Here is a 14001-nt window from a genome sequence, read left to right as displayed (position 1 = left end):
CAGATCCTCTCCCTCCTCCTGCTACAACATTCCAGAACGCTCCGCGTCTCTGCTTTGCTCCCTTCTGCAACTGCACCTGCACTGCACCCGCTGCTGCTGCTTGCTTTCCGCACCAGAACGGAACAGACGGACAATAAACAACAAAATACCCACCGTCGAGATCGTGGGCCTCCCTCCCCAGGACATCGAGGCTGTTGTTGTCGTTGTTGTTGTGTGTTATTTGCTCCATCGCTCGCAAATAACACCTCACAACAGATACATACGTACGCAGGCACACCACAACCGTGCCAGACAGACATTGATTGAGGACGACCGGGAACCGAGATTGGAAGTGAAGCCGCGGACCTGAGCTCCTCGGCCTGTCTACTTGTTATCCATCTACCCAAGACTCGGCTCGACGACCTAATACTTGTCGAGACGGACCCAATTGGGAGCCACAAACCTCAGACCAGCAGCCCAGGCTCTAGTTACCTCGCCATTGTTTGGACCGCGGGGCAAGGAACGGGGCAATTTGCGACGACAGGGCTGGACGTTTATTTTTTTGAGGGGTCTTGGGACGTTGAAATTCAGGGAGCCAGTCGTCGTCAACTGGCAAATAAGAAACACGGTGCTCGTGCTGGCGGTGCTCGTGCTTCCAACAACCGAGGGATACTACTAAGATACCTTGGGACTTGGAGGATTGGCCACCGGGTCCACAATTGAACAGCCCGACACGACACGACACGACACGACACGGACAAGGACAACACGGACAACGGCTGAAAAACAACCGCAGCTCTCATGACTCTCCACTCGTGAATTCCACCGCCATGGTTATGCTGAGCGAACAACCTTTCCGGTCGAGTTTGCAGGTGGCGCCTCTCACAATCCAGAAATCCAGGTCCGACTCGAATGCTGGCGATGCCTCGACACCCGACCACTCTACTTCTTCCTCCACCAACCCTTACCAACGATCAGAGATGACTCCCCCGGCCACCCCCGAGGGGTCGCAGGAGGACCTCAACTCGCCTGCGAACCCGCCGCCCGTCTTCCACAACTTCCTGCGAGCCTTCTACCCCTTCCACCCCAGCTATGCCATGACCGATTCGGCCGTCACCCTGCCATTGAACGAGGGCGACGTCGTCCTGGTCCACTCCATACACACAAATGGCTGGGCAGACGGCACATTACTGGTGTCCGGCGCAAGAGGCTGGCTGCCCACCAACTACTGCTACGCCTACGACCCCGACGAGATGCGGAACCTGCTCAAGGCCCTCTTGAACTTTTGGGATCTCTGCCGCAGCACGGCCGTCAACGACAGCGAGATCTTCGGCAACCAGGAGTTCATGAAGGGCATCATTGCCGGCGTGCGCTATCTCTTGGTATGTTGACGACGACCTTGTTGGCTGGGCGTGGCGCATCTGCCCGTTCCGCGGTGCAGGGGCTCCCACCCACCACCTCGACCTCGCTGATGCGGCGCTGCTAACCATTGTTACACAGGAACGGACGCATTGCTTGACCCGCGAATCTTCCGTCATCCAACGCCACGATGGCCTGCGCAGGGGCAGGAAGTCGCTCCTATCCGAGCTATCCGCCCTGGTCAAGACGGCTAAGCGCTTACAGGAGCAGCAGAAGACCATCACCCCCACCGACGCCGTCAACGACACCGTCGACGAGATGATACTCAAGGCCTTCAAGATCGTTACAAAGGGCGTGCGCTTCCTCGATGTCCTCGAGGAGGACAGGCAGTCGCGGGCACCAGCCGTCACCCTCATGCCTACCGTGATGGAGGAGAACTACGTACCGCCGACGCCACCAGCCGACGCGACAAGTTTTGACGACGACCGGAGCACAATCAAGTCGCACGATGCAGGTTCCCGCGCGGGTGACAGCGGATTGGCTCCCGAGTCACCCACAGCCGGGGCCAGTGAGGAAACACAAATGTCCACACACACCAACGACCGTTTGTCAACCGGCCGGTCCGCCGGCGCAGGGGCACGGCTGTCTCAGAACAGCCAGAGGGCTGTCAACTTTAGCCGCCTGTCCTCCAGCATTGCTCACCGCGTCTCTCTCGCAGGCCCGTCGCCCCTTTCAAGGCCGCAGAACCTTGTCTCGGAACGTCTCACCGCAAGCCATGACACCTTCCTTTCTCACCTTGGCTCATTTATCGGCCGGCTGCACCTCCAGTCACAGTCGCGGCCACACCTCGCACTGGCAATAAAACAGTCGGCAACGTCCGGCGGAGAGCTCCTGGTGGTCGTCGACGTCGTCTGCGCGCACAGTTCTCTAACCAAGGAGCTATTAGAACAGCCCCGAGCTGCCATGTACGACCGCGTACTAGACCTTGTGCACGCCGCTCGCGACATCCTGCACCACGACAATGGCCCCGAGCTGGCTGAGATTATTATGACCGAGGACAACAGCAGGCTCCTGTCTGCTGCGACTGGCTGCGTCCGGGCCACCGGCGAGTGTGTGGCCAAGACAAAATGGGTCATCGAGAGGATAGGCGACTTTGAATTCGAGCTCGAGGATGGGAGCCACGGGCTCGACCTGGATCTTGGTGCTCTCGACATCATCGGAGAGGAGCGCGGGAGATCCGGCAGCGTTGCGTCCATCGCCCCATCCCTCCACAAACCCCTACCGAAGGACAAGCCGCTCCCGCAAGTCCCATACACCGCATATCCCGACAGCGATGACACCGAGCCTCTCGTCATGCCCCTCCCACCCCGGCGCGAGTCACTCCTCTTCTCCGACGGGAACACCTCCGACAGTGCGACATCGGTCTCCTCAATCCGCCCCAGCCTTCCACCATTACCGAAGCTGTCGACATCGTTCACGGCCGAGGACTACAGCCCGACCAACTCTGCTGGCCCCGAGAGCGAGGGGAGGTCCTCATACCAGCGCGAGAGCATCGTGGCTTCCAGCTCTGCTAACAGCAGCGCATACGTGAACAGGGGCTCCGAGTCAAGCCTCCTGTCTCAAACATCCACCCGTGCTACTACCCCGGACCTGCACCTCGGTCCGAAGCTCCAGCCCTCCATCTCCGAACTCAGTGCCACCAGCAACAACGGCGAGGAGGTTGAGGAGGTCGAGTCAAAGCTCCTGGAGAAGACATACGCGCATGAGCTTATGTTCAACAAGGAGGGCCTGGTTGTCGGTGGTTCTCTGCCGGCTCTGGTGGAGCGCCTGACGACGCACGAAGCCACGCCCGATGCGCTGTTCGTGTCGACCTTCTTCCTCACCTTCAGGCTGTTCTGCACCCCAACGAAGCTTGCCGAGGCTCTGATTGACCGCTTTGAATACGTCGGTGACTCGCCACACATGGCTGCAGCAGTCCGCCTGAGGGTTTATAATGTCTTCAAGGGATGGATGGAGTCGCACTGGCGAGACGAGACGGACCACAAGGCTCTGGAGCTGATCAAGCTCTTTGCCGAGTCTAGGCTGCACTCGGCTTTGCCGTCGGCCAGCAAGCGCCTTCTCGACCTCGTACAACGCGTCTCGTCTACCGACACCACCCTTGTACCCCGCCTCGTCTCCTCCATGGGCAAGAACAATGCCGCCGTCTCGCAGTACGTAACCGTGGACACGCCAATGCCGGCTCCCGCTCTCACCAAGAGCCAGGCGCATGCATTGGCCGCCTGGAAGGCTGGTGGAGCGAGCCCCACCATTCTGGACTTTGATCCTCTGGAGATCGCCCGTCAGATCACTGCCAAGCAGATGAGCATCTTCTGCTCCATTCTGCCAGAAGAGCTGCTCGGCTCGCAGTGGATGAAGAAGGGCGGCGCGGGCTCGCCCAACGTCAAAGCCCTCACCGCGCTGTCTACTGAGCTGTCAAACCTGGTTGCCGAGAACATTCTGCACTACAACGAGGTCAAGAAGAGGGCTAATGTCATCAAGCAATGGATCAAGATTGCTCACCAGTGCCTCGAGCTCAACAACTACGATGCGCTGATGGCCATCATCTGCAGCCTCAACAGCTCGACCATCACCCGTCTCCGAAAGACCTGGGACATCGTGTCGCCAAAGCGTCGCGAGTTGCTCAAGTCGCTCCAGGCTGTCGTCGAGCCAGCACAGAACCACAAGGCTCTCCGCGCCCGTCTCGCCGACCATGTCCCACCGTGCCTGCCCTTCCAAGGCATGTTCCTGACTGATCTCACCTTTGTCGACATTGGCAACCCCGCCACGAAGTCGCTTCAGGGTGAGGACGGCAACGACATGACTGTCGTCAACTTCGACAAGCACACGCGCACGGCCAAGATCATCGGCGATCTCCAGCGATTCCAGATCCCCTACAGGCTCACAGAGCTGCCAGACATGCAGGATTGGATCCAGTCCGAGCTTGAGCGTGTCCACGACTCGGACCCCAAGAGCAACGTGCAGGTCAGCTACTACCGCAAGAGTCTCCTGCTGGAGCCCAGGGAGAACCAGATCCCACGCACCCCGGTGGAAGGCCCCGGCGGTGCGAACGCGCAAGGCATGTTCACATGGAGGAAGATCGGAACCTCCAACTCGAAGACACTCAACCAAACACTTACCAACGACTCGGCTTAAAACGCCTATTACCGCCATCACACACTCGCGCGTTACCTAGACCCGACGACATCAGCATCTTCCTGCCTCTGCGCACACACACATTTGTTTCTTGGGCTCTTTTGTTTTTTGGTCGCTTTTATTTTGATACCCAAAATTACTCGTTGCTTTATTGTATTCTGTATCGGACATCGGGAAAAGAACCACACGAATTGTTTTTATCGGCATGACATCGAGGTCTACGATGCCGCATCGCACCACACGACTGGATGACTTCTCTCTCACCAACAACCACCATTACCGAGGACCACTACACGTCTTTGGGAGCACTGTCGACCCACAATCGACCGGCTTTATAATCCATTCAGCTCGCGCTACCTGGTTATGAGTAGTCCACCCCGTTATACTTATACTCAGTATGGACCTCTCAGAACCAGCATCGTTGAGTCCCGTTGGCTGCCGGACCGGTGCAAACCAGACCGGCATACCACGACCCGACCTCACCCATTGGGTAGTTAACCTCTTTGCTTTTCAGCCCTTGCTTCTTGTGTTTGGTTTTCTGTGTACCATCATGGGTTCTTACGAAGCGGCGACTGGGAAAGGAAAAACAAAATCCTTGCGTTTCTGCTCCCCCCGCGCTCTCCACCTGGCTCCCAAACAGCCGGGGTGGAACGAGCGGCGGAGCAGCTGAAAACTCAGGCGTCTGAGCATCATCATCATCAATCATCACATGGAGTTCCCGGTGCTTTCACTATCTTGATTTTCCTTTTTCAGTGTCTGTTCAACGCCACGGGCGTGCACTACTACTTGGGGCTGTCGCTACTGCTGTCGGTGGAAGGACGGGATGGGCTGGGGTTGGATGTACCGAAGCGGTCGCTTAAGCTGCAGCGAGACGCGACGGGAAAAAAAGAATCGGGGATAATATTTGAATGTTGAGGCTAAATGCGCGCATTTGGATACTGGGACAACGGAAAAGGGCCTGATGGGATACCAAGGAAGGAAGGAAAGGACCTGGGCGTGGGACATATGTACCCGACCAAAAGATCAACGACTCACTACTACAACTTTACAACGCCATAATCCATGTACACAAAATGGGGATATGACCACGGCCAGGTGGGAGGAACGGAATGGGGATCACGGGGAACACTACAGCACAGCACAGCACAGCGCAGCGTCAGCGTCAGCACAGCTCGTCATAACAGCGAAACAGCCCAGCCCTGCCCGCCCGGCCTTGCTAGAAGACGGGTAGGGTAGGGGGGCATGAAACCACATCATACCTCACTCACCACACCACGAGACCAGCCAGCCAGTCACCCGTCCGTTAGTCAGGGAGCCAAGGTCCCCTTCTAATGTCTGGGTTCCGGTGATACATACTGGAGTGGAGTGGAGTTGAGTGGTGGGCATGAAAGATGAATGCGTTGATGAAATGAAAGCGTCAATGACAGACCTGACACAAATACATAACATAACATAACATAACATACATACATACACACAATTAAAATCAAGTTACAAATCACCTGTCTTGCTTGGGTACTTGTCTTGTTTCGTGAGTGTGATGAGCTGGGGTGTGATGGGTGGTGACTGTGTCCACGGTGTGGTGACTGGGACTTGGTAGTGTGTGGCTGACTGGCTGTCTTTGAGCCGTGGGAGATGGGTGTGAGGCTGCGTGCGGGCTTGTTGGCTTCGTTCCAGGTATGTGTGTGTAGTAAGTAAGTATGTATGCGGACCTCTTTGCTGCAAGGCCGCGGTCGAGATGAGGCTGGCGGCGTCACATCACGTCGCATGAGAGAAAGGCCGGCGGGCTAGTCCATCCTGTCCGGTCAGGTCAGGCCAGGTCTTGATCATATCTGGTACCCACCAGCGGTTCCGGCATTCTCAAATCTCCACGTCGCGTCGTGTGTCGGCAGTAAAACGAGATATACGTGAGAACGGGTGGTGAACCCGTCATGTCATGATATTATCTCAATCCAACGCGTGTACGCGTACACGAAACAGAAGCCAAGCCATCACATGCTGCCAGCAAGCAGTTCAGACAGGTAGGGGGTCCCAAGGTCCGCCCGGCACGAGGCGAGTCCCCTCCTGGTGAACCCAAACCCAACACGCAATGCCCCAGCCGTCAAGACCGTCGCCTGATTACCCTCCTCACAACACAACACAGCACCACCAACCAACCAACCAACCCGCTAACCCCTATCCACAAAGCCCCTCGGGAACCCAAAACAAGCCGAGGCATGGGACCAAAAAACCGCCGGATCGCAAACGGCAGGACCTCGAGACGGAACAAGAGGGGCCCAACCCCCCCCTCCCCCCCGCCCTTAGAAAATCACACAAACACGGTGTGGAACGTCCTCTTCCACGCGGGCATGGCGGCCAGCTCGGCGCGGTAGGCGTTGATGCGGTCCCAGTCGAGGTCGCGGCGGCCCGTGTCGACGTCGATGTCGCGCGTGCGCAGCCAGCCCTGGCGCTTCCACGCGAAGCCGACGAGCCAGAAGAAGATGACGACGGGGAACGCGAGGTACGACTTGAAGAAGCCCGCGGCGTCGTTGTAGCCGCCCCCTGGCGGGCAGACGGCGACGTAGAACTGGGTTTGTGTTTGTTAGCGGTGATTCATTCCATCCCAAGTCTTCTCAAGGTGGACCACAGGAGGGGCAGGGCCTCTTCTCCTCGTCTTTGTTTTGGAGGGGGGGGGCAAGGGGGCCAAGTAGTACACACCTGCGCGACCAGCACGAGCACTACCAGCGCCAGGCCGATCCAGCTGCCGTACACGCCGCCGATGGCCTTGAAGGGGATCTCGTCGGTCGTGTGGCCGTGGTACGCCCAGGCGCTGCGGAAGCGGATGTGCGCGAGGCAGATGCTGCCCCAGGTGAAGAGCGCCGCGAGCCCCGAGAGCGCGAGCAGCCAGTCGAAGACGACGGGGCCCTTTGCGTTGAGGTTGACGTAGGCCAGGCAGCCGAAGAGCAGGATGATGCTGACGCTCCAGAGGGGGCGGCCCGAGCGGTCGATGTCTGGCGGTGGTGTGTGTTAGTAAATGAGTGCGAGTTCTTTAGTAATGAGACTGTATGAATGATGGCGCCATGTTATGAGAAAAGGCTGCGTCTCCTTTGTGCTAAGGTGAGTGAGGCGAGAGGTGGGTGGGTGGTGGTGATACGACGTCAGGAGGGAGTGCATGTAGGGGATATGTACGCACAAGTGAAGATCTTAGGCGCATAACCCTGCTGCGCAAGCGCGGTGAGCGTACGGCTACCACCGTACACGCCCGAGACACCAATAGAAACCACCGACACCAGAATAATGACATTCATAAACGAGTCAAAGCCCCTTAGGCCCGCATACTTGCCCACCAGGACAAACGGCGACGCGTTCACGTCAGCATAAGGGTTAGCGCCGAGCAGGCTCTCGTCGGTCGAGTCGATGAGCAGCCCCACGAAGAACAGGCCCAGGATGTAGAAGAGCGTGATGCGCCAAAAGACCTGCTTGATGGCTCCCGGCAGGCTCTTGACGGGGTTGGCCGACTCGGCGGCGGCGAGGCCCACGAGCTCGGTGCCGCTGAAGGCGAAGGCGGCCGTGACGAAGACGGAGCAGAAGCCGCGGAAGCCGTTGCGGAACGCGCCCGGGTCGTACCAGAGGCGCGCCCCCCAGTACTCGCTGTAGAGGCCCGACGAGGGCCCGCCGCCCAGTACGAGCACGAAGGCGATGATCATGAAGATGACGATGGCGCACAGCTTGAGGCAGCTGGACCAGAACTCCTCCTCGGCGTAGCCGATGGTGCCGAAGACGTTGACCATCACGATGAAGACGAGGAAGACCGATATCCAGACCGCCACCGAGATGTTGGGGTTCCAGTACTGGACTGTCAGGCCGCAGACTGTGAGCTCAAGCGGGAGGACGACGGCCCATTGGAAGACGTAATTCCAGCCCTGGGTGCGTGTCAAGTCCGTCAGTACATGTGATTACGAAAAGGGGGTTGGGCTAGGCTCTCGCCCGACAGGTGATCGATCATAGTGCTCACCATGGCAAAGCCCCAGCTGGGGTCGATGAACCGCGTGGAGTAGGTATAGAAACCACCAGAGACGGGGTACATGACAGCCATCTCGCCCAGCGCGTAGACAACGTTGAACATCATGATGCCAATGATGACAAAGTCGATGAGCAGGGAGGCGGGGCCGCCGGTAGACAGGGCGCTGCCCGAGCCGACAAAGAAGCCGGCGCCGATGGAGCCCCCGATGGCGATCATGTGCAGGTGGCGGCCCTTCATGGACCGGTCGAGCTCGACGATGCCGTGGCCGTAGGCGCGGGGCTTGAAGCTGTCGAAGGTGAGGCCCAGGCGGGTCATGAGCGGCTCCGCGGCGATCTCGTCGGCCACGGTCTTGTGGTGGCCGCCCGTGGGCGAGGCGTTCCCATCGTAGCTCGGGGGCAGGACTTCGGCCTCGGACTTTGAGATGGCAGGCTGGGCGGGCGTGAGGCCCTTTTCCTCGGACGACATGGTGACGGCTGTCCGGTCAGAAGAAGAGGTGGTTTGGTGGGTCGAAAGGGGTGGTTGTGGTATTTGTAGCTGGGCGACAGCCGCGACCTCAGACTCTGGAACTCGAGGTGTAAGATGCCCGGGTTTCGAGTTCTCCGGTCACTTGGATTGGTAGTGAAGAAGAGACGTCGAGACAAGGCAACAAGGAAAGAAAGTGAATTTGTCACCGAGTGCAGGTGAGGGGTCGAGACTGGAGGGCGGCTGAGCGCGGCGACGGAACAGGGAAAGCAGGGGACCTGGGCGTCTGGACGTATGCAACTGCAGGCTGTATGCTGTATGCCGTATGCTGTAGGCTGTAGGGGTGCTCGTCCTCGATGCAACCACAGGCCCAGGAACGAAGCTAGGCGTGTTTTGGCTGGTGGTGGTGGACCCGGCGTGCTGGAGTGAACCAACTGGCTGGCTGGTCACGAGGAGGATGAAACAGATCGAAGATTTCTGGAAGCTGAGGGGAACTTGGCCAAGCTGGAGCTTGCTGGTAGTGAGGAGGACTTATCGTCCAATTGGGGACGCTGAGAGGAGCGGCGATGGCGGCAGGCTGTCGAGCAGATGGGGGGGAGGGTGACGTTTTGGAGTTTTCATGTGTCAATAGGATCCTGGCGAGTGAGAGGCGAGGATAGCTGGTGAGCCAAGAGCTGGAAGAGGCAAATGAGATGAGTTGGGGGCGAGTGAATGCTGATCATCTAGGCCTGATGCAGAGGAATGCTGGGACGACGACCGAGCAGAGAGATAGAGGACGAGACCCGGTCAGCCGGTCGGCCCAGACCAAACGGGCGAGGCAGGGATGGCGCGCAAAAGCAGGCAATGCAAGGCACAATATACATAGAACGGAGTACTGTATGAGAGATGATGAAAATACCAATATCAGGGTGCAGGAATATGCACACACGGCACAGCACAGACAGACAGACAGACAGACGGTAACGTCTCGGATGCGAACTCAACTCGAATCATTGTCATGCCGGAGAGCAATATTACAGCCAGCATACGTCTGCCTGTCTGTCTGACAGGGACGACAGAGAGGAAACGGTCGGCTTAAGCGAGTGTGCTCAGGGAGCATGGCGCAGGATCTGCTGCGCTGAGATAGAGTTCCACGGCGTAGCACCCGGGACCAGACACGAAGACGAGGAGATTTGCAGGCAGGTCAGCCAGGCAGTCAGGGTGGGATGGGCGCGGGCAAGGCGAGACTTGTTGGTCGGTTGGTCGCCCTGTTCGATAGCCAGCCCTGTCAATCACGGCCCTGGAGGTTCACGCCCCCCACGAGCATGGCATGGACAGACAAAGATAAGACAAGACAGCCTGACCGACTGCCCGTCAGGTCATTGTCCACGTCAACACCCACGTCCACGGCCACGTCCACCTGAGCACCATGATATGACCGACCAGGACGACTTGTCTCTCTCGGGTCAGCAACGGGAGCATCGGGAGTCTCACCCAATGGCCTGACTGCTGCTCCCTGCTGCTGGCTGGCTGCCCACGCTGTCGAGCCCACACACACAACGACGAGATAAGCAAGACACCAAGCACCAAGCCACGGGCAAAATGCTTAGCGGGGGCTCGGCAAAGCTTTCCCGGACGTTGTCGTTGCGTCGGGGGCGCTGTTGGGCCCGCCTAGCAAGCCTAGGCATCAGGATTCAGCACGGGGCCATGCTGCCAAGCCCACAAAGTGCCGGGGCCAGTATCGACGCTCCGGGCGGAGGATCGATCTGGCTGGGTTGTGGGCTGGGCCTTGGTTGTTTGGGACGTTTGTGGACTGGGACTCGGCAGACGTGGGATGCCCTGCCCACATGTTCGTCTCGGGAGGAGTCGCCATGGAGCTTGAGTTTGAGGTCGAGTTCGAGTTCGACGTTATGGTCATCTTTTAGGGCTCAAGAAGGGCAAACACGCACAGCCAGGACCGTTTTTTGTCTGCTGTCAGAGGCGGGCTGTCTGGCACAATAATAAGCAAGCAAGGCAAGGGAAGATGCAGAGGGGGGGAGTGGTCAGACCACCTGTCGCCTGGCCAACTCCCCTGCTCCCCTCACTCCCTCCTTCCCGCGGTCCCGAACCCGCCCGCCCAATTCCTGCATGGGTTGGTGAAGTGGGGCCCGCTAGTCCCGCTTTTACCCCGGACTTGTGTGTGGTGTTGGAGGGGGGGCCCACTTGTCCACCTTCTCCACCCATTCTCACTCCTCCTCCCTTCCTCGGGTCCTTGCTCCAACAAATGACATAATGACAATTTCTTCCGTCCTTTGTCCTTTGTCCTTGTTCTTTGTCCCTCCTCACTGTTGGCTGTCTCCGACCATCCGACCATCCGGCCATCCGCCCGACTGCCCGACCCGCCATCACCTGCAACTAACAGGTCGTCGTACAGACGGGACCAACCAAATGCTGCTGCCCACGAGACAATCTATTGTCTTGCCTACCATATTACCACATGCAGGGTGTGGGCACTGTCGGTAATGTAGTTCCAGACCTCTGCACTGCATTCGCCATCAAGTTTCAACCGCTGCTTAGGTAACTATATTTCACATCAGTGCTCTTTATGTGAATGATAGTAGTCAAGGCCTGCTCAAGGATCCGTTGCGCTTCACCACCTAGGTACACGGCCGCCGCCTATCTCCACTATCGGGTACGGACAGCCTTTGAATGGGAAAACTCCCGAGGTCCTCAGCAATACCCTCTAGAAGAACGACCCAAAGATCATCTTTCTGTAATATAGTAAATCAACGTCAAATAAGCTGTGGCTTTAGCAAGGTCATACTAATAACACTTTGGAGGTATGATAATTTATACCAACGATCATGTACTAGTAGCCCGAATCCATCAAAATATACATCCTTTGTTGCACTGTTAACGATGGAGTGTGCCTGCCACAGCAGGATTTAGAATTGTCTCACCATGTTTAGGCACAAGGTCTTTGAGCGTTCACTACTGTGTGAAGGGACTGTAACTACGTCCTTGGGAAGTGTACGGGTCCAAACTAAACCAACTAGGTGCTGCGGATCGGAGTGAACGGAACGATCGATGCATCTTCCACCTTGATATCGAAATATTTCGATGGGTATTTTTGCTCTCCGATCGAGACTTTCATGCAGTTGTGAGTGAAAAAGAGAATTCATTGTCGACGACATCTGTACCCACCATCCTCCTTTTCCAACATCAATGGATATCGAAAGAAACTAGCAGCACATTCTGCGGTGCCTATCTACACGTTCAAGATTATGACAGGAATTCCAGCCCCTCAGTCACATTTCCCCATCGCGCATGAATTGTGTCATATATGAAATGCCGCCTGGGCTTCCAAGGACCGTCCGACCCATACTTGGGAAGATAAGGCTCCGACGCTAGTCGATATGTCGAGGAGAGCTTCCAAATAGTCTGGGTTTTGTGTTCAGATCCCGGCCGCGTCTTGGGCACAACAACACGAGTACCCTCCCTCTCCATGTGCTTAAGTACTCGGCACATGATAGTCGCGGTTGAGTCGACACCCAGCGTCCAGGCGGCATTGGTATACCCCCACATGAAAAACATGTTTGGCACGTCCTGGACCATTGCTTTGTTCCAGAGCAGCTTCTCCTGCCATCGTGTAGGCTTGTTGTCAACACTGATGGGAATTCCGCCCCCGAAGCGCAGGATCCAACCCGTGGCGGTGACAATAATGTCCGCATCCAGCGTAGATCCACCATCAAGCTCTATCCCGCCCGCAGTCACTGTCTTGATCGTTGCCGTGACAACATCGGCCTTGCCACTGCGTAGCGCGGCGAAGAATTCACCATCCTTGTCAAGACACAATCGCTGGTCCCAGGGATTGTATGACGGCACAAAGTGAGGGTCCAAGGGGATATGGGCCGGGAGCTGCTTGCGCGTGTTGTCCGCAATGGATCTACGCATTGTTCCGGGGAATTTGGCGCACATGAAGTGGATCATCCACATGAGGCCGAACCACGTCATGCGGCGTAGCCAGATGAGTGTGGTGAAGGGGAGGAGCCGGCCGGGCCCGCTGGGTCTGTTGTCTGGGTTTGGCATCGCTGCTATGTGCGACGGCGAGCGCTGCAGCATGGTGACATTTTTGGCGCCGCCTGCCACCATCGCGGGTAACATCGTGATGGCGGTCGCGCCGCTCCCGATGATGACGACCTTCTTGTCTGTGTAGTCGAAGCCGGCTGGCCAGTGCTGTGGGTGGAACACTTTCCCCTTGAACTTGTCGATGCCTGGGATGACGGCGGGGAAGGGCTTGTCGTATTCGAAGAGGCCGGGGCCGAGGACCAGCCACTTGGCGGCGTAGGTCTTCGGCTGTCCTTTGTGGTCCACCTGGACCGTCCATCTCTGCGCTGCGGAAGTCCAGTCTGCTTTTACCACCTTGTGGCCCAACTTGAGGTATTCCTCCAGACCGTACTTCGACACAGACTCGTGCAGGTACGCCATGATCTCATCGCCGTCGCCCAGGACCCTGCGTCTCCACGGGTGCCAGGCAAAGCCGAACGTGTACATGTCTGAGTCCGAGCGGACTCCGGGATACCTGAACAGATCCCAGGTCCCGCCGATCTCGTCACGGGCTTCGAGGACCGTGAAGCTGAGATGTGGCATCTGGGTCTTCAGACGGTACGCCGTGTTGATGCCGGCAATGCCGGCTCCCACCACGAGAACGTCATATGAGATGGGCTCACCAGCTGATGGAACGATTGATCTGGCAGGTTGCGTATTTGTCTGTCGTTGGCGCGACATGGTTCGATGGTGATGACCGGATCAAAACCTTCCTCTTTAAGAATGAAGTAGCTTAACAGTGAAGCCACTTGGAAAGTTGGAGATCCTTCGATATCTTGCGAATTCTAATTTCTTAGTGAGCAAGAAGAGGATAAGTAGGAACAGACTATACGGAAAAAGAGAGGAGGTGGCATCCAGAGACGTGGTAAGAGATGGGGGGCTCGGGACGCATCACACGAGCGCTTGGATGATGGGTGCGGGTGGTGTCAAACTAGGATCAC

General features: G+C 57.5%; 3 protein-coding genes across 3 annotated transcripts; 1 reads left to right on the top strand and 2 right to left on the bottom strand.

The window, feature by feature from the left end:
* KVR01_006062 (uncharacterized protein) lies at positions 1-6029 on the top strand. Its single transcript, XM_044790533.1, has 2 exons — positions 1-1361; positions 1480-6029. Exons 1-2 carry the CDS (start codon positions 810-812, stop codon positions 4528-4530), a joined length of 3603 nt encoding a protein of 1200 aa, XP_044644865.1. The 5' UTR covers positions 1-809; the 3' UTR covers positions 4531-6029.
* A 406-nt stretch (positions 6030-6435) lies between these two features.
* Positions 6436-10278, bottom strand: KVR01_005730 (uncharacterized protein). Its single transcript, XM_044784093.1, has 4 exons — positions 8525-10278; positions 7703-8432; positions 7228-7520; positions 6436-7096 (listed from the first exon to the last, which is right to left on the bottom strand). The coding sequence occupies exons 1-4, from the start codon at positions 8996-8998 to the stop codon at positions 6839-6841; spliced, it is 1755 nt and encodes a 584-aa protein (XP_044644533.1). The 5' UTR covers positions 8999-10278; the 3' UTR covers positions 6436-6838.
* A 1957-nt stretch (positions 10279-12235) lies between these two features.
* On the bottom strand, positions 12236-13741 carry KVR01_005993 (uncharacterized protein; the record flags this gene model as incomplete). The annotated part of the gene is made up of 1 exon (XM_044788019.1): positions 12236-13741. One exon carries the CDS (start codon positions 13739-13741, stop codon positions 12236-12238), a length of 1506 nt encoding a protein of 501 aa, XP_044644796.1.
* Positions 13742-14001: the final 260 nt, after the last annotated feature.

This window comes from Diaporthe batatas (assembly GCF_019321695.1).
Source record: "Diaporthe batatas strain CRI 302-4 chromosome Unknown Contig00006, whole genome shotgun sequence".
Lineage (NCBI taxonomy): Eukaryota > Fungi > Ascomycota > Sordariomycetes > Diaporthales > Diaporthaceae > Diaporthe > Diaporthe batatas.
Note: the sequence above shows the minus strand (reverse complement) of the source record. Positions and strands in the feature narration are given on the sequence as shown.

What these genes read in the sequence shown, in the direction of transcription:
- KVR01_006062 (XM_044790533.1), top strand. Translation starts at nt 810, where the DNA reads ATGGTTATGCTGAGCGAACAACCTTTCCGGTCGAGTTTGCAGGTGGCG. An exon ending in CCGGCGTGCGCTATCTCTTG is followed by an intron (nt 1,362 to 1,479) that starts GTATGTTGACGA and finishes ATTGTTACACAG; the next exon opens with GAACGGACGCATTGCTTGAC.
- KVR01_005730 (XM_044784093.1), bottom strand. Translation starts at nt 8,998, where the DNA reads ATGTCGTCCGAGGAAAAGGGCCTCACGCCCGCCCAGCCTGCCATCTCA. An exon ending in CCAGCTGGGGCTTTGCCATG is followed by an intron (nt 8,433 to 8,524) that starts GTGAGCACTATG and finishes ACACGCACCCAG; the next exon opens with GGCTGGAATTACGTCTTCCA. An exon ending in TGCGCCTAAGATCTTCACTT is followed by an intron (nt 7,521 to 7,702) that starts GTGCGTACATAT and finishes CACCACCGCCAG; the next exon opens with ACATCGACCGCTCGGGCCGC.